The sequence below is a fragment of the Neovison vison genome, chromosome 4 (assembly GCF_020171115.1).
Source record: "Neovison vison isolate M4711 chromosome 4, ASM_NN_V1, whole genome shotgun sequence".
Taxonomy (NCBI): Eukaryota; Metazoa; Chordata; class Mammalia; order Carnivora; family Mustelidae; genus Neogale; species Neogale vison.
In genome coordinates this window covers 183,331,420-183,354,711 of record NC_058094.1, presented here as the reverse complement: position 1 = coordinate 183,354,711, position 23,292 = coordinate 183,331,420, and the positions used below count along the sequence as shown (strand labels likewise).

Below are 23,292 nucleotides of genomic sequence, written 5' to 3'. Positions count from 1 at the left end.
AATAGAAGATAATAACAAAAATTATCATCTGCTGGTAACAGTAGCAACAGCTCCATTTCTCATAACATTCATGTCCCTCTAAAGCAGGAGTTCTCCATGTTGGCACTAGTGACGTTTTAGGCCGGATGATTCTTTGTTGGGGAGGTGGAAGAGAAGGGCAGTGCTGTCCCATGTGCACATCGTAGGACATTTCAGCAGCATCTGTGTCTTCTACCCACTAGATACCAGGAGCCCGTACCCCTCTTGTCTCCAGACCTTGCCCAGCATCCCTGGGGTGGGCAGGGTATAAATTTGCCCACAGTTGAGAACCACTCTTTGAAAGTTCCTCCATAAATATTCTATAACTAATGAATATTGGCCCTACAGCTTTTCCGTAGTACCTACAGACTTCTCGCCTGTACTTTCTGCTTCAAACTTAATGCTGTTTTTAGATTCCCTAACCTTACCTATGAATGACTCCCTCTGCCTCCCTCTGATTAAAACCGAACTCTGTTCCCATTCATCAGTAAGTCCTTCCCAAATTAGCCCTATCTGTACCCCCATTCTAATTTTGCATTATTTTGTTGCCCTCTGAACATTTGCAGGTATATTTTTCATGTAACTGTCTCTGTATACTGACACAGTTATTTTACATGGATCTGTTTTCCTCTCCTGTCTGTCTGACTCTTAGAGTTGAATTGTCTGAGCTGGATGCTTATCTTCGCGTCTTTTGAGTTACACATATCCAGGGCGTGCATTTATGTGTTCAGCATACATCCAAACACACAGTGGTTATTTTTATAGAGCAGTGGGCTCACGGTGTGTGGCATCTAAGGACTGGCCCCCTAAGGAACTTCAATTTCGATGGGGTGTTTAAACACATTTGCAAATATGGATAGCACAGCAGATGGTGGGGGTAGCATGTAGGCCAATGCGTTGGAGGATGGGTGGGATTTCCTTCAGTAAATAGTCTCTAGCAAAAGGAATGGAGGTGTCTTTGTATAAACAGTTCCCTCCCAGCCTTGAAGAAAGGACTTCAGAGCCTCATCCTTTTCTCTTGTACCCTAGCCTTACCTACCAGCAGCTATCTTCTGTTCCAGATGCCTGCTAATTAAAGGCCCTTCCATTGGCCAGGGGTGACATAGATGCTCCTTTGTGCTCTTCTGTGTGGCATCCTACTTGGATCCATCATCAGGTTCATTTCTACGGAAAGTAGATATGTAGGTCTGTGTGTACACACACACACACACACACACCCCTGCATGAAGGATTAGAGGGGACCAAGCTTTGGCTTCCATAGTCCTGTTTGAAAGAATTTTAATATGTAATCCTAGCACTCCAGTCTCCAGGGCTGCTGTATACAGAGACGGGTTGTGTGCACATCACAGGCATACCTGGTGTTCATAATGGTCTCTGGCCAGTCCCTTTGTCCCAGGTAACAGTCTGTCACCATCAAAGAGCAGAGACGGATAGTGTCATAGATGCCAGGCCTACACATCTCCCACTTAGGGACAAATAGCTGTGACTTTAAGGGTGTCTTCAATAACCTTAGGAATTTGATGTGTTGGTAAAGAGTTAGAAAGCATCGCAGTCAGAACTGTCTATTTATAATAACGTGAACCCTCTGGCCGTGCCTGAAACTGGGAAGGCTGCAGCATGTCATGTTTGTGTATGAATCGGCCTCCTAGAGCATTGTCCAAATGGTCGAAAAATGTTTATCTACTTACTTGTAGGGGAAAACTCTAGCTACAAATGTGAGCACGAATGCTTTTCTTTAATAGGTGGTTATTGTGCTGTACAGTGTCCCCGAGTTTTAGATATTTAACTCATAAAGTTTACAACAACACTTAAGTGCATCTGGATTTCGCATTGAATTTGGGAAGGCAAGACTCTCACTGTAATTTCCACTGACTGCCCTGTAATGGAAATTATGGCTTGGGAACAGTTTCAAATGACGTGTCTATAAACTAAGGAAAAGTTGATCCACTCAAAGGCTGGTTATGTGCAATTGTAGGATTTTTTTTTTTTTTTGAAAGGAGCATTTCCAAAAAGAAATATTTATTTCAGCAGCTAAAGTAAACTAGCCGTGAATTAAAAGTTGGTCTTTGTAAATTGTTGGTTCATCAAATTCTGTCTTGAAAGTGGAGTGAATGTTGAAACAGAACTATGCCGGGCTTTTTAAGAACGCTACAAAGATGGTCTGTGTGGAGTCCAGGGTTAGAACAGATAGTAGCAATGAGATGACTTCAGAGGATGAACAGCCTTTTGAAAAGTCAGAATGCTGACCTGCTGGCACTCAGGATGCTGGTCTTCAGGTCCTAGCCCTGCCACTCACTGGGTTTATGTGAATAGCCATGTCACTTGACCTCCCAAGTCTGTTGCTCTGCTCCTGTGTCAGATCTCCCTCCTCCACCATTGTTACTGAGTATCCTGTTCATCTTCACAACTTTCCCTCAAGTGTCCAATGATCCTTCCTTGGCTGTTCTTGGCTGCCATTTAAGACCGAAGCAGTAGAAGGCTGGTGGGAGGCTCTGGATGGAGGCACGGATGAGGCTTGTTGACCATGGACGGAACTGCAGGGGGATCATTGAATCAGGGAATTACGAGAAGTCAGCATCAGGTGGTGTCTTTCTGTGCCCACATAATCAAAGGAATCCTCTAACTGCCAGTGTTCTTGGAAGCAGTGGTAGTAAGCCCTTTTCAGCCCTGGTCTCTCGCTTCTCCCCCTCTGCCGTGTTTGGTTTCCTGGTTCAGTGTCTCTGGCTAATCAACCGATTAAACAATCTTCCAGTTTTCTGCTCTGAACTTCCCCTTCCTTGCCCTTCGCCTCCCTTGGCACCTCCAAGCCAGAGCCTCTCAGGGCTTCCGCAGCGGGTTCACCTTCCGGCTCCTGGGTCTCCCCAGCTACAGCCACTCCAAGGGAAAGTAGACATGCTCCTACTCTTTGGTTGCTTTCCATTCCTGCAGGGCTTTTCCATCTTCTGAACGCCTGCCTGAAATCACTGGTCTGCTGACATCTCCCCTTCTATCCCCAGGGAGTTTTCTTGTTTCTACTTTAGTGAAGCCTGGGATGGTGACAGCAGCCAATGCCCTTGATCTGTTTGCCACAGTAGACCAGAAGTTCCACCTTCTGGCTGTACGGTGAGCGTACACATTCAGTAAGTGTGTATTCTCCTACTTGTCAGGCACTGGGCTGAGCGCCAGAGAGGTGAGAGGACATGAGACAGTTCCTCACCCCAGAGAAGTGGGGAAAGGCTACACCCAGAGGGTTCCTCTGTGGGGAGTGAAATAAAGGCAGGGTGCTGGCAGTGTAGCTGTGCAGAGAAGGGGATGTGGTGAATGTAGCCAGCGGCGTTGTGGAAGGCCACACTGAGTAAACTAACATCTGTGGTTTTAGGAGTTCAACTATTAGGAGAAGACTGAGAACAGTCTGTGTCCATTAATTATTACGGAGGGAGTCCAAAGGAAAGTGGTGTATCCAGCCCGGATCTTCAAAACCCTACATCTGACTGGGTGGGCCTTTGCCTCTCCAGGGTCTTCCAGCCCTGCCAGTCGCCCAGTGCCTGCCTACCCACGTCCTCTCCATTTCTCACTGCCCCTGTACTCACTGAGGAAAGAGCCTGGCATTGGAAGGACGCAGAATTTGAAGAAAGCCTTCTCTGGGGGACATGATATCCCCTCTTCCCCAACTGCTCCCTCTCAGCCTGCAAATAGCTCATTGCTAACAGAGGCCTCGTTAGTCTTGTTGAGAGGTAGGACAGCTGGTTTTTCACTTTCTTAAATTTATAAGTAATTCAGGCCTATAAAATCCTAACAGTGTAGGCTAGCTGAGGCATAGCCAAATCCCATGAGCTTATTAATTACCCTCTGTTAACCCAGCAAAGGACCTTAATGGTTTTCATTTGGGCTTGAAGATAGTACAACAAAAGATTCAGTATGTGTCACAAATCCTCTTGGTTGCCATTGGTTCCCAACACCAGAGACCCCAGAGCTGAGGAGCATGAGCCTGGCTGACTGAATGGGGCGGCCTTTCCCTGGTCATGTTGCACTCCCACTTCCTCTTGAGAAGGGTCTGAAAGCTGTCCTCTCCTTGTCTCTCCTCCCATCTGCTGTGCCTCCCCCTCACCCCCCCACCCTGCACCTGAGAAGTCGTGGGAGCTAGTGCTGTGACATTGAACCCTTTGCCATTCGGGTGAGTCTGTGAAGCATGAGTCCCTAGCACCCCACGAGGTACCAAAGTCTTCCATTTCGTACCCATGTGTAGTCCTTCCAGTGCACCTGAGCATTCAAGCTCCTCGCCTGAGGGGCCATGTCAGAAGAGGCACATTGCCATCTATTTTAGAAGACGTTTTAGAAACTGAAGCAAGCTGACAGATTGTTATCACTGGGGTCTGACAAATCTTAACGTTGGAACTCTCTTAGCCTTCAGTCCACTTGAAATCTGTGAGTATGCAGGGGATGGCATGAGCCAGAAAACCAGAATCTCTCTGTGCTTTTTTTGGCTCTACCCTGCCCCGCTGAAGAAGTGTGGGTCTGTCATCTTCTCACTTCTTCTCAGTGCTCTAAAAGCGGTGGAGGGCGGTTCTGTGTGGCCACAGCCAGCCACATGGGAGGAAGGCTTGCTGCCCTGCCGGCTGCCAGCTCGAGGAGCCTCCCGCGGCCATGAAGAAAGTCAAGCGTTCCCGCCCCACAGACCACAGACCGAGGCGGGCTCTTTGGTGGAATCCGTGGTAGCTGATGTTCCAGTTTCAGGTTTTTATTGGCACCGTAAACAAACAAGTGAGAGCGCGGTCTGCGACGCTGTGGGCTGCAGCCGTTGCCGTTCAGATCCCATTTCGTCCTGTCCAGACCTTTTCTCCGTGGCATGGCATATGGTAGAAGGAAATTCTTTTTGTGGAATTCGGTAATCTCCAGCGGCTAGTGTTACTCTCTCCAGCTCACACTGACCGTGGACGCCCCGTGTTCCTGAGGGGCATGTCATCGTCCCGCTGTGAAAATCCTCATCTCTTGTTCCTGTAGGGAGTTTCTAGCAGCAGGCAGTCCCTTTTCTGTCAGGGAGGGAGAAATAATAAAGGCAGCTATTCTACTTGTACTGAAGGCGGAGTGCTCACCGGCGTCATTAAATCCATAAAATGGTGAGTCACGCTCACAGCACACCAGTCAGCCAGGAAGCGAGTGACAGGGCTGATGTTTACTTGCAACCAGCAGCTGATGCCGTCCCTCCGGTAGCACTTGCGTAGACCCTCTCCTGGTTTGTGGGCACCAAGAGCCTGATTTTCTTTTGAAGAACTTGAAGCTTTAATGAATGTCAAGGTTGCCCAAGGAAACATTTAATCTGAAAAAGATGTTGAGAGCTTGGTGGACATTTGTCTGGAAGTCCTGCTTTCTTGTGGTTGCCAGAATGAACATTCTAGAAAAAGAGAACCTTGCTTGTAGTGCTGCCAGATAGGTCTTTTTGTCATTGAGGGGGTGGCATTTGGAAGCTTCTGAAATCCATTTCACCACTGCTCATTTGAGGGTATGTGAGCATTCAGTCTAGCATAGGTTATAGAAGGTGGTGAAACAAAGGAAGAAAACAGTATTTCAGGACCTTGCTTTGTGGCTAAATGCAAACATAGTGAAAAATCACAGGGTGTAATTTGTGTGGATGTCAGTGGCCAACACCATTCATTTGAGCATCGGAGAACTAAAGGATTTTATATAAGGTACTTCTCCCCCTTCCCCAAAGAGGCATTGGAGTGTGAAGAGGAAAAAGGATAATATAAAGGTATGTCTGTGTGTATACCTCCTCACACATCTGGTAAAAGAAAAGTCAAGGTGGCTTAGAGAAGCAGTATTTAAAATAGTTGAGAACTTCTATAACTTGGAAATAAAGGAAAGCTTCTGAGGATGATTTGTGGGGGCAAAGACTGAGCCTCAATTATAAGAATAAAGGCAACAGTGGAAGATATAAAAATGTTTATTGGCCTCCTAACTCTTTTCCCCTTTAAACACACACTTTAGACTCAGAATGGTGCTCTTTCAAAATAATACACGTTGTGTAATCATGCACCAGATGGCTCTCAAGGAACAGGCTTTAGTGAGTCAAGTTCAGGCCCTTGTCTCCAAAGCTAACTGCCTCCATCAGACGCTTTACCTGAGGTCAAAGTGTCTTGTGATCAGAAATTTTCCACATAGACCTTTGCGATCATTGCCTTGTTCTTTCTTATCTTCCTCTTCATTCTGATGGTTTTTGTTTCCAATCTCTTGTTTCTTACCTTGTTAAGCACCTTGCAGGATTGGTCTGTCAGTCACCATTTGCACACATGGCTTGCCCAGCATTCTGATGGACCACTCTGGGGATAAAACACCTTTCCCTGGTAGGGCATTGTTCTGCTGACTCCTCTCTAGCAAATGACACAAAGCATTCCTCAGAAACACAGATGTGCTGTGGGGTCACAGGAAACTTAGATGAGTGTAAAGAAAGGTTGTATTTAAAAACTAAGTTTCCCTTGAAGAGTGGTTTCCAGTATGTAGAGAACCGTGGGTTGCATCTGTAGGCTAGTGATCTGCAAACAGCCTAAGCTGCATATGTAATCATTGCAGGAGGGGGTGGAAACGCTGAGTTACTGATCCATTCTCACTCTCCCTGCCAAAACCTTGAGACCCGACTTGATAGGGCCAATCAGAGAATCTTTGTCTCTTGTTTCAGAATTTGGCTTTCAAGGACCCCAGTGGCAAAGACCCAGGAAGCGGGATTTCTGAATAGTAAGTCTCTGAAATTCTTGGCATAGGAAAAACAATAAAGTGAACATGAGAGTCTTAACTTTAACACCAAGAATAAAATTGCCACTACCGCCTAGTTTTAGTCTGGGAATCAAAAGCATCGTAAATTGATTTTTATGCTATCCTTTTTGCCACCCGTGCTCTCTGCCACTGTGCCTGCACCCCCCACCCCCCTCACCTGTTAATGTGCTTTGGAGTTCGTGTATCTTACATCGACCACGTGCCGTATACACTTCCTGTACAAAAGCGCTTGAAACAACATCTGTCATGACATCAAAGAAGGTGTTATTGCCAAGTGCAGCTGGAAGAGTCTTAATAACGAGATGGTTTTCAATGAGGTTATAATGACAAGAAATCTGCGTGAAGTGTCTGAGCCTTTTTCTAGGAAAATGAAAACGTGTGCAGCACTCCCCCTTTATAGTCTTCTTATATAAACATTGCTTTTACATGTGTTTAGTGCAAGCATTGCTCCAGGTGAGAAGCTTGAGAACGCATTTCTAGTTGTGAAAAGTGCATTTTGTCTGGGTGCCATGTTGGAGAGGCCCCATCGGCGAAGGTTGCTATGGTGTTGAAACCGCGCTGTTCAGGGGGGAAAGCCCATCTGATGAATGTGGTATTTGTAGATTCTGAACCAGCATGGGAATTCCTGATTGAGAGTCTAGAAAAAGTTATAATAAACTCATTATACAATTAAAAAGGAGAGGAGCTGCTCTCCAGAATGTAAATCCAAACCCAGAAAAGTGTTCAGTGAGCAAGAACAATACTCCGTAGGTTTTCAAATTGATGGGAGCTTTTCCAACGGCAACTAATTTGTTCCAGCATTCAAGTGAGCATAATTAACAGAGACTTTCTTTCTTAGGCCGATTACCCTCCAAAAACCATGCCAACATTGTAACTGTAAGCAGTGAAAACCAATATTTATGAGGGGGATTGTGCAAGAGTTTGTGTGACAGATGGACATTTTATCACTGTTGATGTTTGGAATTCCCTTGAAAAGTAATGTAATATCTTGTTATTTATGAATGAATGAACAAATGATGGTGCTTTTGCTGCCTGGGTTTTCTTTAAAAAGAGGAATGTTAAATCTTTTTCTCTGTTAGCCCCTATTTCTTTATGTGAGGCACCCTCATATATTCTGATGCAAATGCTGAAAAATCATAATTGTGTTTTTGTTACAGATACAGATCCACGTGTTTTAGAAAAACAAGAATTACAACAGCCAACCTATGTTGCCCTCAGTTACATTAATAGGTAAGCCGTTTTCAGAATTTATAGCAACTTCGTATTTTGGCTCTACCCTGCCGTATCTGCCACATGCTTTTTTTTTTTTTAATGTATCTTTTTAACAGTAGAAAAAATTGTTTGCTGTCTTAAAATATTTAACATGCACCTCTATACAGAATTTTCATGTTTCTCTGTTGCAGAGGTATAGGTCTGTATTCTCTGTGCATATGGCTGAAAACACGATGGATTTATAAGCTCATTCTAGAAGTATTTTGTATGCAGAGTTAGTATATGCTCTTTTGACTTCATAAGGCAGTTTGAGAGATTAATGGATTTATGTTTGAAACTTTAAAATCCTGGGGTGAAGAAGTATTTTATGAATTCAGAACATTGTTGGAATATCAGAATATATCAGGATATAACAAACTGAAATAATAACAAAGTTATTTAATAGCAGTTCATTTTTCGTAAAAAACATTGTTAGCAACCGACCCCATCTGTGCAGCATAACATGAGTTTTTACTGAAACCGAACGTGTGAGTATGACTTGAGGGAACACTTAGAACTTGATCTATCAGGTCTGAAAGAGGACTTGGTGTTTCAGCCAACTTAATTAAGGAGACCGTGATTTCTGGAGACACCTAAAACCAATGTATGTTAAGAAAACCCACACCCCCAAAGAGAAAAAGGCAAAGCAAAAGCAGGATTGGCTTTTAATGAGAATGAAAAACTCTGCTCATAACTCAGTGCATAATTTTCTATCAACTGTCCCTTTTTTATGAGGCAAAGATTGGTTTCTGTCTCTCGTGGTACCAGAACTGAGGTTCAGGGTCTGAAGTAGAAAACTGGGAATGAATTATCTGTACTGTTCCATTTCAAGGCGTTTTGGGGGAAACTTACTTAAATCTTTGGAGAGCTTTGAGTTGGAGTTGCCTTATTCCATTTGAAGTTCTTTTATAAAGCATGTTTTTAAAATGATTCATGAACATAAACCTCTATCTGCATATTGACTCTGGATTTCCTGCTTACTGGCCTTGCCCAGAAGTGACCTGAAGAATATGAGGTGCAGGGAACTCCCTGCCTCTCATTTTTAAAAACACTTGAAGTAGAACACCTTCAGAATCACTTCTGATACACATGAAGGTGTATGTGCTTACCTGGATTTCTCACAATACCCGTTTCCAGTAATAAACGTGGGTTTTGAAAAGTCCTTGATTATACATTAGAATTATGTGTATGTGATATGTTAGTTAACCTACTAATACTGGGCAAGAGGATCAGTAGGCTTATAGATTAACTGGCATCGAATAGGAATTTTTAGTAGTACAGCTATTGTGTTTTGGGTAGAGTGCTACCTGTTTGTATTCAAATTCCTATAATACCAAACCTTACTGTGCTAAGAATCTGACATTTGCACATTTGGTCGTGTTCATATTGCCAGCCATATAGGCAGCAGGGGTTCTGCTCCCCAAAGAAATCCTCTGCCAGGTGTGACATGGGACTATAAAAGAAGACAAAGAATAGGGACAAGGGCCACACACAAAAAACCACCAGAGCACTTGAATCAAGTAGGACAGTTGCATAAACTGTGCGGTAGGCTAAGCCTAAATCCCAGAGAATCTTGGCGTAGGAAAAACAACAATGTGAACATAGAGTTCTTAACTCTGAATTCACCGCATCCCAGCCCAGATGACGCAGAGTAGACCTTGGAGGGGATGGGTGGGCTGGCTGCTGGTCTTTAGGTGAAGAGAAGGATTGCATATGGAGACTTGCCACGTAACTCACAACCTCTCTCACTCGATCCATTTGTGGTTGGTATTGCGTTGGTAATGTAGTACTTAACGTGTGATAGGCACTCTGGGTATTGTAGGTGGTGGATAAGCACCTAGTAAATGAGAGAGCTGAGGCATGGGTAGCTCTGAGGAGGAAGTCAAGTCCGGCCACAGGGAGAGAGAGGCTAAAAGGAGTCTTCGGTCTCTTAGACGTTGGAATTCACATGAAGGGAAACGCTGAAGGGAAGCATTGGAACTCCCATGAAGCCCATACAAGATTCAAGAAAAGATTAATAAGGGCTAGGGAACTGGAGAGAAAGTCAGCTTGACAGCAATATCCTGAGCACAGCAGAAAAGAGTACTAATAAAAATAAAGTTGAACAAATAAAAGATTTTTTTCCCCCTCCAACCTCAGGGAAAAATAGTCTAATTTTGCTGAGCAGTGAAGACGGAAAAAGAATATTTTTCTGGTCATGTATCTGTTTATACAACTCTAACGTACTTTCGGACATCTCAGAATTGAGATGAAACTTCCTTTGGCAAGAACGTTGCCAAACACTGAAAGCTAGCTCCATTTTAAGGACCCAGAGTTTGGGTCCTTAAAATGGAGCTAGCTTTTTGGATTCTAAAGTGAACTGAGTGGAAATTGGAGCCTTTATTTATACCTATTTTAAATTGCTTTACTCTCTTGAACACAATGTGTTGGACAAACCTTTAATTGCTTGAAAAGCGTGTCTGTTACAACACCTGAGCAAATTTTAAAATATAAATAGTTTTATGAGAATGAGAGAGACTGAATGAATTAGGGTTGTGGGAACAGTTTGGGGTGGGAGAGATGGATATGAACTTTAAGGATAGATTGCTCTGTTAATTTTGTGATACGAGGAACAGTGATACCTCCATGTAATAGGAAATTTAATTACTGAGTCTGTATAATATTCATATACCTGGGAAGTATAAAGGTCAAAAGAAAAGGCTACAAGATTTTGAATGAGAGAGACTAGAAGAAATAATAAGGGTGCCTGGGTGGCTTAGTCGGTTGAGCATCTGTCTTCGGCTCAGGTCTTGGAGGTCCTGGGATTGAGCCCCGAGTTGGGCTTCCTGCTTAGCGGGGAGTCTGCTTCTCCCTGTCCCTTTGTCTCTTCCCCCTGCTCACTCAATATTCTGTCTCTCTCTCCTCAAATAAAATCTTAAAAAAATACATTAGAGCAAACATAACACTTATGCTTTGAGCTCTGTGCTAAACATTTGTTTTTAAAGATTTTATTTATTTATTTAACAGAGAGACAGAGCAAGCACAAGCAGGGGGAGTGGCAGAGAGGGAGGGAGAAGCAGGCTCCCCACCAAACAGGCATTCGGATGTGGGGCTTGATCCCAGGACCCTAAGATCATGACCCAAGCTGAAGGCTAGGCAGAGGGGACACAAAGAGACCCAAAGATCAGAGTATAGTGCCATGCTGTAGATAACTGGAGGGTAGCAACCTAATAAAATAATAGGAGACAGCAGGAGCTAAACCTGCCAGGAGAGAGGTGATCGGTAACTGCTAAATGATACATTGGAACCCCTAGAGCAATTTGAGTGTGGCAGGAACATCCTGTAGGAGCAGGCCTCTATGGTCCTGGCCTCTCTGGTCCTATGCACCCTCCCTCGCAGGAGGAAAAGGCAGAGCTCTCGAGCAAGGGGCAGAAACTGTCTTCCACTCCAGTCCTCCAATAGGCAAGTGATAGGTGAGCTGCAGGGTGAAAAGTCAGGTGAGTCTCCATAAAAAGGCTGATGAGAAACCCTAGCCTGTACCTGGCGGTTTCCTTCAGGCTATTGTGATGTGGTTCAGGTTGCTGCCTTGAGGGAACAAGAGAGCGTATTAGTAATTTGTGACTTCCCTGGATGGGTAACTGAGATAACCTAAAGACCTAGTAACTACATGGCCTCAGCTGCAAGTTGTACTATCTTTGCTACAAAATTGTTTTTCTTAATTTAGAAATTTCATTTTAATTTCAATTTTTCAACTAAGTATATCATTTTGGGGTAAGCTGTCAAGGCATAGCCTTCCTCGGCACAAACTGTTACCTTTCTTGCAGTCAATTCCTTGTCATTTACTACCTAATAAACATTTAATCTTTTCTCTCATTTGAAATACCGCTCTACTCGAATTCTCTTTGTAAGACCATGTATTCTGCCTCAGTAGTGGGTTTAACCTCCTCTGAAAATGGATTTTTAGTTAGCTTCGTGTTTGCTATTAAATAGCAAATTTTAAAATGGGTTTCCTAGAACAGCAATTGCAAGAGTCTGGGTCTGTTTGTCTGTCTCTCTCTCACACACACACTTCATTTACTCATCAATGATTCTGTGGCCAATTAAGTTCGGGAAATTCTGATTTAAATAGAATGGGTTTCTTTACAGTAGCATTTATCGGGTCTTTTCCTTTGCTGCTATGCATTTTAAATCTCTAAGAGAAAATATGTTTCTCGCAGGGACCTGATTGCAGAGCACTTGTTCATCTGACGGGACTAGCATGCACCAGCAGGGGGTTGCTAGAGTCCCTTTCACCTAGATCCTCAACTTCCCTGAGGAACTCTGAAGCCTTTTTATTCAGAAAAGCTTGCCTTTCTTTTTTGATTCAAAATTCAGAACACTACCTTTTTCCTCATGGTTAGGTGGGACAAAGGAGAAAATTGTGCTCTTATATAACTCAATCCACTTGCCTTGTGCCTTTTTTTGTTTGTTTGTTTTGTTTTTTGTTTTTTTTATTTTTGAGAGTGAGGTGGGGAGGAGCAAGGAGGAGAGAGAAAGAGGACCCTGAGATCATGACCTGAGCTGAAGATAGACATTTAACCAACTGAGCCGCCCAGGTGTCCCTTCTTGCCTCTTTTAAAAAATAGTGATCCCTCGGGGAACCTGCATGGTTCAGTTTGTTACGGGTCTGCCTTTGGCTCAGGTCATGATCCCAGGGTCCTGGGATTGAGTTCCGTGTTGGACTCCCCATTCAACGGGGCATCTGCTTCTCTCTCCCTCTGCCCCTCCCCGTGTGAGTGCTCTCTCTCTTGCATGCTCTCTCTCTCTCAAATAAATAAATAAAATCTTAAAAAAAAAAAAAAAAAGGTGATCCCTTTACTTCTCACAGCCTTCCCAGGTACCTAATTGGCTTCTATGAAATAAATCTTACATTTTCTTGCTTAGAAACCCAATTTATTCCCCCCATCTCCAATGTAATTCTCTTCTCTCTTTGAGAAATAGAATAAGGCAGTGGTTATAAGTTGGGAGGAGTGGAGCGCTTGGTTGACTCAGTCAGTGGAGCCTGTGACCCTTGATCTTGGGATTATAAGTTCAAGTCCCACGTTGTCTGTAGAGCTTACTTAATCTTTAAAAAATAATATGGGAGGAGTCAGATGACTTAGGTTTGGGTCTTGTCTCTGCCATTCATGAGCTTTGTGAGTAGGTTGACAAGTCTCGGGCTCTGTTTGCTCCTCTCTAATGACACTTCTCTTATTTTGAGTGTTGCACTTAAGCACTTGCAACTGTGTATGTGACATAGTGTTATATAGGCTTAGGTCTTCCAATTATTTTTTTGCAAGCACCCTTTTCTATCAAGTAAGTCAGTAATTAGAGGAACAACTGCAGAGAGGAAGCATTGCTTTGGAGTGGGACCAGAACAGCTCCCACCAGGAAATAAGCTCCATGAGGGCAGGGACGTTTTCTGTCTCCCACAACTGTGTCCCCAATCCCCAGAACAGTGTCTGGCACATGGTAGACTCTCAGTATTTATTGAATGAGTGAATGAATGCATTGTGAATTTGTGTCTGAGTCAAAGAGTGAAGAAATAGATGATTCCAGGAACTCTCGGGACACTTCTGTGAGAAATCAGGACCCTCTGGTATTCCCTTGCATTGGGAGGGCCACATGATAAAAAATGGAATGTTGTACTTTTATTCAGCATTTGTATGGAATGCAGAGCTATTAAGATCTGTTAAGTGGTGGCTATCGCTAGTTCCCTACCATAAACAACTGGACAAATTTATGAAATAATGGTTTGCCAGCTCTGGATAATTGGCAGTAAAGACTGAGAGAAAGGAAACATGAGGTGAGCCCTCTGATCACTGGCTCACTCGGAGGACCATTTCCTTACCACACGAGTACATTAGAACGTACACAGCACAGCAGTCCCCCATGCTCAGAAGACAGGTCCGTGGTGGGGTGACTAGAGATGGGGAATCTGTAGCACAGGGGTACTAGAAATGAGGGATCTGTGCAGAAGGGAAGCACAGAAGTGTGCATGAGGGTCCTTCATGAGTCTGTGGCTCAGGGTGGGCTGCACATGTTATTTGCTGTCTAAGACTGAATCTTACCCTGGCAGATTACCATGGGTGAGAATGAAACCATGAGAACAGAGGAGAGGTGGTGCTGGTAGGCACTGTATTCCAGCCCAGCCAGCATGGAAATGACTGGTTAACCTCCATTTAACTAACTCTAACTCTTTTAACTGAAATATTAGAAATAAGAACTTTGTGCTTAAGTGTAGCATGCTTTAGAGCCACTCTAACAACACCTTAAACCAAGCCTTTGCACCATCTTCAGAGGAGACAAAGTTCTGAGTTGAGTCCCGACAATTTAGATATTCTTGGGATACACTTTGGGCTTTTCACAGATTTGTCTAAGAAGGTATAAATCTAGGTCTGTACACATTCAACATAATCAGCCTGAGATTGAACGGCCTGCTAGAACAAAAATCAGTAGTCTAAATAGGAATGAATCTGGTATGATGATGTCTAATATACAGTAAAAAATTACCAGACATGAAGGGCAGGGAAATCTTATCCTTAGACAATAAAGACCCTCCCTAACATCTGATATGATCCAGATGTTAGTTTTAGGAAACAAAGACTTGAAAGCAATCATAAATGTGTTCAAGAACTCAAAGGAAAAGTAAATAAGACATTGTTTTGAATGAAAATAAAATCAGTCTGGGTGCCTTTTCTTTCTTTTTTTTTAAATCCTCCTACCAGAGTATAAACTGCTTAATGAAAGCTTTCTTCCTTTTTCCCCACTTTTATTCCCACTCCAAAACCTCACCTAATTCCCCCAAACCATCATTCTCGCCGTTTCAGTTGGACTCATTTTTGCCAGATTATAGTCTGTCGTAGCCTCATAAAAATAAAAAGCTTTAATTAGCTAAGTGTGCAATGACCTTCTATTTTATACAAACAAGACTGAAACATTTTATTTATTTTTTACTCTAAAGGCAGTAGGTTTCATTTTTGTTGTTGTTGCTGTTTTTAATGAAACCACCTGTTTGTGGTCTTCTGAGAGCAGTCTGTATTTATTACAATGCAAGACATTCTTTCCTATTTTCCTTCTTTGTCCACCAGATCTGAAGTTCTCTGTGCTCCAGTCCTATACTGAAGTTTGTGGCCTAATGTATGCCATAAACATGTTGCATATTCTTAGATCTCAAATACCAGACATTGTGCTACCATTTTCTTAACCTGTGTTTTTTATGAACATCAGTTGAAACAAAGCCAAGATGGCTGCCTGCCAGATTTTCCTTGTAATATCTCTGACCTGATTAGGCTTGCTCATTGTGTTTTGCAAAAACCATGTACTCTCAAGGGACACTGGAAAGCTGGAAAGAACCCTTATGTGATATTTTGGTTTGCTTCAGCAGAATTAGCCTGTGCTGCTGGCACAAAACACATGGTGAGAGAGGGGAGTCTTGGCAGAACTTGGTGATATGATTGCTTGCTAGGCTCTGGGCTTCTTGTCCAGTTTGTTCTTAGGGCATTGGTGTTTGAAATCAGGTTACTTATGCAGCTCCCCATTAGGCCATTTTTTTAGTCTTTCTTTGTCTACCATCGGTATTGATGACCGATCTTTTTATTATTATTATTATTCCAGTATAGTTAACACACAGTGTTGTATTATTTTCAGGTGTACAATATAGTGATTCAACAATGGCATACAACACCCAGTGTTCATGACAAGTGCATTCTTAATCCCCACCACCCACCTCCCCTCTGGTAACCATCAGTTCCCTATATTTAAGAATATGGTTTTCATGGGGCACCTGGGTGGCTCAGTGGGCTAAGCCACTACCTTCGGCTCAGGTCATAATCTCAGGGTCCTGGGATCAAGCCCCACAGCAGGCTCCCCCTCCACCGCCTGCCTCTCTGTCTACTTGTGATCTCTCTTTCTCTCTCTGTCTGTGAAATAAATAAATAAAATCTTAAAAAAACACACACACACACACACGGTTTTTGGTTCATCCCATGTTCATTTGCTTCTTAAATTCCAATTATAAGTGAAATCATATGGTATTTGTCTTTCTTTTATTTCACTTAGCATTATATCCTTTAGATCCTCCCATGTTATTGGAAATGGCAAGGTTTCATTCTTTTCATGGCTGAGTAATGTTCCAACAGTGCATGGTGGTTCCTTTTTGTCTACATCCTCCCTAACCTTGTTTTTTCTTGTATTTTTTATTTTTTATTTTAGCCATTCTGACAGGTGTGAGGTGATAATCTATTAGTTTAAAAAAATTGTAGTTTTGCTTTGCGTATCCCTGATGATGAGTGATGTTGAGCATCTTCTCATGTGTCTGTTGGCCATTTTTGTATTGTCTTTGGAGAAATGTCTGTTCATGTCTTCTGCTCTTTTTAGCTAGATTACTTCCAGTATTTCCAATTGGGACATTTCCATGTTGGTCAGTGTCCAGTGCTTCCTCTTAGTTCTCTCCCCGGCACTGTGTTGATCTTGAAACACCTAGTGGCTCAGACCTTTCTTTCTTGCCCCCCCTATTTGGACTGCTTGCCGGGTATTGACTTTGGATTTATCAACCTTGATTAATTCCCTTGTGCCATTGACCCTGCTCACGTATTTTCAACACTCAGCCTCAGATAAAACTAACAAGTGCCTCTCTACTCAGGCTAGCTACTGAGAGTCACTATAGAAAAGCACCTAGCAATGGGACTCATTCCACCACAAACACATCCTCTCCAACCTTAGCTGGGCTTGCAAGACTGTCCCATAATCCTTTTTCATCGCACGTTACAACCTTGCTAAACTTAACCACCATCAATTTCAAGTGTACCCATTATACTCAAGTTCCTAAAGGAATTTCCGATCCCCTTACCAGTAGGTGTTCTCAGTTCCTGCACTGAGAAGATATAAAGACTGTTTCTCTGTCCACCCTCAATTTCCCTTTTCGTCATCTCCAAATTTATCTGGATCTTTCATCCACATTCTCTTCATTCCCTTTGTTCAAAGCCAGCACCACGGCTTATGCTATATACCCGTGTCTGAGCCCGGTGGGCTCAAAAATACCTCTCCTCTGGCTTCATTTTGTAAGAGCACATCTACCCAAGGGTCTTGTCTGTTCTAAGAATTCCCTGCCCATTTCCTCTTCATGAATAGCTAAGGCATTTTCCTTGACACCTTCACATACTTGGCCTACCTGCATTTGATGGCATTGGCTGCTTTGTTTCAGAAACTCTTGTCTTGTGCCCATTAACTTTTTCTGTCCTCGGTTCTTTTCCTACTTCTTTACACAAGTGGAGGCTTCTTCCTAACTTGTGTTTGTATCATTTTGCTTATCTGTGTATATTCACTCCATTCCATGAGTACCTCACTGGAGAGGACTCCCAGCCCGTAACCCTAGCTTTCCTCCAGTCTTTGTTTCTAATTGTCCTCTCCTTACTGGCACATGAATGTGCAGGATGGGCTCCATTCATCCACTGCCAGGTCTGTTAACTTCACACCTGTCTCTGAAACTGATTCTCCTTTTTGGATTTACAGTGTTGTTTAGTGGTACCTGTTCATTCATTAGTCTAAGAAGCATGGACTATCTGCTTGCCCTCTCTTTTCTTGTTTTCAAATAGCCAGGCACAAAGTTCGTAATGTTTGCACCCTAATGACCTCTTGAATGCTTCCCCTGCCACTGTCTTGAACCTCTAACTTCCTGTTTTGGATTGTTTCTGTGGAATACCTCTCTCCCCCATGAAGAGTATGAACTCCATGTAGGCAGGAACCTTGTTTGTCTTGGTCATCACTATATCCTTAGCTTCTAGAACAGTGCCTGTTACACATAGGTTTTCAATAACTACATTTTGAAGAAATGTGCAAATAACAATCACAGTTGTGTGTGTGTGTATATGTGTGTGTATTGTGTTGCCCTTTTCATTATGTGTTTTACTCGTCTTCCTAATTCCTGCCGCTTCACACCTGACTGTATGTCAAGTACTTGAAATAGGGACTGTTGTGCATAGCGGCAAATCTTAACATAAGGGATGACCTTGGAGATTCTCCCCCCCCCCACCATACACATTTAGAAAATGACTCAAGGCGCTATACCTCTCTTATTTCATTTGGAAATTCAGATCGCTGGCAGTAATCTACTTGATTTATCGTTTTCCCCTTATGTGCAGCACCTCGGAGTTAATTAAGAAGGCCATGAATCTTCCCTCCATAGCTCTAGCACACTCCCATTTGCGGGATACTCTCATATTGCTGAGATTGTTGATTTGGGACTCAAGTTGAAACATTACTTAATTTTCTCACATTGAGGTTCATTATGTTGAGCCTAAAGACTAGTCTTGCCTTTGAAGGCCCCTTCACTGGCAAGCTTTAAAATAGCTCTATGTTCCCAGTTTCTAAATAACTTGTTCTCATTTCCGCCACCATAGCCAAGAACTTGGCTGCTGGCTCAGAGTAGTGCAGCGAGGTCAGCCTCATGTCCCCAGAAAGACCTCTTCCTCCTCAGCCACAGGGTAGACTCTCATCTCAGGTCTTTGTGTAGGTTGTTTCCAACAATAGCGACATGGACTTAGGACAGCCATACAGCTATGTCATCCCAAGCAGCACAGGACCATTCAACCTGAACAGATGAAGAGTCCAGTCATAAGAAAGCATTCACCTTAATTAAAAGACCAATGCTAAATTTTTTTGGAAATTGTCATGCAAAGGAAGAATGAAATGTGTCATACAGAAAACTATTTTGTCTCATCACTTTCAATACAGAGTAGCTTCTGCTGAGCACCTACTCTGTGCGGGTCACTGGACAATGTGTTTGGCTATGTCCTCTGTAATCTCATAGTGACCTTATGTCACAGTTCTTTGCTCCCTTGTACACTTAATCAATTCCCAAGAAGGCAATGGAAGCTCCTAACCTTTTTAATGTCTTGGACTCCTTTGGAGAGCTGGTAAAGCCTATGGGTGGTTTCCCAAAATACTGTTAAATTCTTAAACCAAACTACATAGGATTATGAAGAAAATGATTTATATTAAAATGTGCTCATCAAAATAGTAAAATTACACATTTGTGGTGTGGTAACATATGCAACTTTTTTAAGAAAGCCTAAGCGCTGGGTTCATAGCCTCCACAACTTCAGATTAGTGATGAGTATAAATATTTACAGACATCTGTTACAATTATACTCTATCAAATTATCCGTGACCTCTGTGGATGCAAAGTCATAGGTACGGTGAAAATATTGTGACCGGTTGTCTAGACTCGTTATTGAAAAGAATGCTACGTTTCAGTTAGAGTTTCAGTTTAGAGGTTCCTGGAGGTAAAAATGTCAGTTGTCTTTTTAATCCAAGTTCAGAGATTTCCTGAATCCTACTGATGGCCCATATGGGTCCACAGACCCCAGGTTAAGAACACCTCTGTTAGGTGTCACAGTTAAGTAGCTTTTAGAGGTGGGCTCAAATGTATGCAACTCCAAGGTCTTTGCTTTTTCTTCTGTGTCCTAGTAACTTCTCCTCCTCTTGCTGTACTTCCCATTAAAATTGAACATAGTTTATGTGTCATCAGGCTGCTCTGTGTGGGATAGGTGGCAAAAGCAAATCCTAAAAACTAATTGGTATATAACAAACCCTTTTATTTTACAAAGAACTTCACAAATACTTCAAACTATGCTGGTTTCTTATAAAATCACACATTTTCTCCATTGAGCCATGATTCTACTATAAAAGATTGTTCTTACCTCATTTTTATCAAGGATCAGACAAACTCAGTGACTTAATAACCAAGTTAGTAAATGGCAGACTTGGGACTTGAACTCCCAAATCTTTTTGTCATACAGCCCTCTTGTCCTTTGGAATTGCCCAGACTCTAAGGTAAAAAGAAGTCAGGGGATTTCTGTCAAAGCTGTGCACAATCCAGGCATGTCCAGGAGGAGGGCAGTGTCTCCTAATCTCCACCTCCATTTTCTCTCACACATTGCCATTAATTAATTAGTTATTGGGTTATGTTAGTCACCATACAGTACATCATTAGTTTTTGATGCAGAGTTCCATGATTCATTGTTTGCGTATAACACCCAGTGCTCTATGCAATATGTGCCCTCCTTAATATCCATCACCAGTCTCACCCATCCCCTCACCCCCCCTCTCTTCTAAAACCCTCAGTTTGTTTCTCAGAGTCCATAGTCCCTCATGGTTTGTCCCCTGTTCCGATTTCCTCTCCTTCATTTTTCCCTTTTCCTAATGTCCTCCATGCTATTCCTTATCCTCCACAAATAAGTGAAACCATACGATAATTGACTTTCTCTGCTTATTTCACTAAGCATAATCTCCTCCAGTCCCTTCCATGTTGATACAGAGTTGGGTATTCATCCTTTCTGATGGCTGTGTAATATTCCATTGTATATATGGATCACATCTTCTTTATGCATTCGTCTGTTGAAGGACGACTCCTTTCACAGATTGACCATTGTGGACATTGCTGCTATGAACATTGGGATGCATATGCTATATCTGTATCTTCAGGGTAAATACCCAGTGGTACAATTGCTGGGTCATAGGGTAGCTCTATTTTTAATTTTTTGAGGAACCTCCACAGTTTTTTCAAAGTGGCTACACCAGCTTGCATTCCCACCAACAGTGTAAGAGGGTTCTCCTTTCTCCACATCCTCTCCAACACTTGTTGTTTACTATCTTGTTAATTTTGGCCATTCTAACTGATATAAGGTGGTATCTCAAAGTGGTTTTGATTTGAATCTCCCTGATGACTAATGATGATGAACATTTTTTCATGTGTCTGTTAGCCACTTGTTTGTCTTCTTTGGAGAAGTGTCTGTTTATGTCTTCTGCCCTTTTTTTTTTTTTTTAAGATTTTATTTATTTATTTGACAGAGATCACAAATAGGCAGAGAGAGAGGCCAAAGGCAGAGGCTTTAACCCATTGAGCCACCCAGGTGCCCCTCTTCTGCCCATTTTTTGATGTGATTATCTGTTTTGTGTGTGTTGAGTTTGAGGAGTTCTTTATAGCTCTTTGATATTAGCCCTTTGTCATAGTGTCATTTGTGAAAATCTTCTCCCATTCCATGGGTTGCCTCTTGGTTTCGTTGACTGTTTCCTTTGCTGTGCGGAAGCTTTTGATCTTGATGAAGTACCAAAAGTTCATTTTCACTATTGTTTCCTTCGCCTTTGGAGACATGTCTTGAAAGAAGTTGCTGTGGCAATGTCGTAGAGGTTACTGCCTGTGTTCTCCTCTAGGATTTTGATGGAGTCCTGTCTCATTAAGGTCTTTCATCCATTTTGAGTTTATCTTTGTGTGTGCACACATTGCCTTTAAAAACCTACGGCTCAGAATTAGCACACACAGACTTCTCTAATCAGATATGCAAACCAGATGGAGTTACCAGATTTAAATAATTTAAGTGCTAGCTTGTATTTTATGTCCTTGTCTTCCTTTGCTGATAAAAACCAAACAACAGGTGAGGAGCGTTTTTCATTCCACCCTAAGCAGGTGATCATTTAGTCCCTGGTCATTGCACTCATGTCATTCCTGTCCCAGGGGCTTTTGCCCCAGCCTGATTCGAGTTAGTGTGTTTTCCTTGACTATCAATCTACTCTATGCCGTTGCTCAGGCCATAAACGTGTGATATTCGACAAACAGAAGGATTTGCAGAAAAGCTTTCCCAGGCTCCCACCTTCTGTGATAGCTGAAATTTCTGCAGAGATTTAGGTGACGATGTGCGCCTGTGTAATTTACAGATGGCGAGGCTAGTGTAAAATCCCTTCTTGCCAACTGCCTCTCTCCTCGAACAAGATAGGATTCAGCATGCTGAAGCCAGAGATTCCATCTGGCTTTTGGAGCAGTCCCTGGCTTCTCGGCAGTGTCTGTGGACATCTCTTCTTGCCTGTGACTGACTTAGCCAACTCCATCTTTCTTTACACAGTGAGGGGGTTGAACAACAGTTAGAGCTCTTCTCGGGAAAAACTCGGCATCACCTTGGTGACTTCTCTGTTTGCCTCTTTTCTATCAGATACTTCCCAAGTTTGCCATTTGCCCAGATGAAGGTTAGCAGAAAGTGGTATCCTAGTCTTTAAACCTAGAGAAAGTGCTATGGCTCTCGGGCAGGCGCAGCAGCCACAGGGGCCTCTGTCCTGCGGACTTTCAGGAAATATAGAATCCATTATTTGTGCAAACTTGATTTATTTTTTTTCATTTTCAGTACTGGGACAGATTAATTGGAAGCAGCTAAGCTGCAAGGTGTGCTTAGACTTGTTCTGCATTGTGCCCATACAGACATTTGCTCCTTATTGCCTGTTTTATTGTGCTGTTCAGCACCATGCAGATTCAGTGATGGACAATTCTCTTGGGCTAAACAAGTATGAAAAGCTGGTTTCTATATTGCATTAATCTTTGCTAGACAGCAGCCATGTTTTTAAAAACTCAAAGCCAGAATGTTTTTAAGAATAATGTAGACTTAAAAAAAAAAAAAAAGTAAATAAAGAAAAGAAAAAACAATAATGTACACTATGCCCTTAATTCCCTACCCCTTAAAAAAAGGTTCTTTTCCTGGTCTTCAGCACAGATTTCTCTAGGGCTACAGTATCAAGGTCTTATTTTTTAGATTTTTAAAGGGGCATGAATGTATTTTTTTATAATATCAAATCTTAGTTCAGAGTAGAAAAGCCCTTTAATTTCTAATTCCTGAAGTTGCCCAACACCCGAGTAGCCCCTAAAAGATGTTGAATATAAAAATACCAGATCTTGGCCCTGGAATTCTACCTGCTATAAGTCAGTCTCTCTCTCTCTTTTTTTTTTTTCTTCCCAGCTTCAAAATAACAGAGCTTTACCCGTTGCTGTTGTCTCTCCCATCTGTGGATAAGTTTATTATGTGAATGTGAATTACAGGTCTCATTCTATTGTAAGATAACACTGTTTTGGCAAAGCAAGTTAATTAGGGTTTCAGGTGATCTTCTGTTTTAATTTCTACTTGTCTCGTTTATTCTCAACATGTTTTTGAGATTGGGGGTGACTGGGTGGCTCAGTCCATTGAGCGACTGCCTTCAGCTCAAGTCATGATCCCAGTGTTCTGGGATCAACCCCTGCATCAGGCTCCCTGCTCAGTGGTGAGCCTGCTTCTCCTCCTTCTGCTGCTCTCCCTGCTCCTCCCCTAGGCCCCGCTTGCACTCTTGTCTCTCTCTCTCAAATAAAATCTTAAAACAAAACATGTTTCTGAGACTGATCCATATTACTGGATGTATTAGTACAAGTTTTGGTTTTGCTTGTTGCTTAGTACCCCATCATATGACTTACCAAATTTATTT

At 42.5% G+C, this 23,292-nt stretch overlaps 1 protein-coding gene across 1 annotated transcript in view; it reads left to right on the top strand.

Annotated features, from left to right (window-relative positions):
* Window positions 1-23,292, top strand: part of JAZF1 (JAZF zinc finger 1) — a 322,779-nt gene that overhangs the window by 177,259 nt on the left and 122,228 nt on the right. Inside the window, exon 2 of the mRNA XM_044246289.1 lies at window positions 7,923-7,995. Coding sequence (XP_044102224.1) covers window positions 7,923-7,995 — 73 coding nt within the window. The remainder of the gene's footprint in view (window positions 1-7,922; window positions 7,996-23,292) is intronic.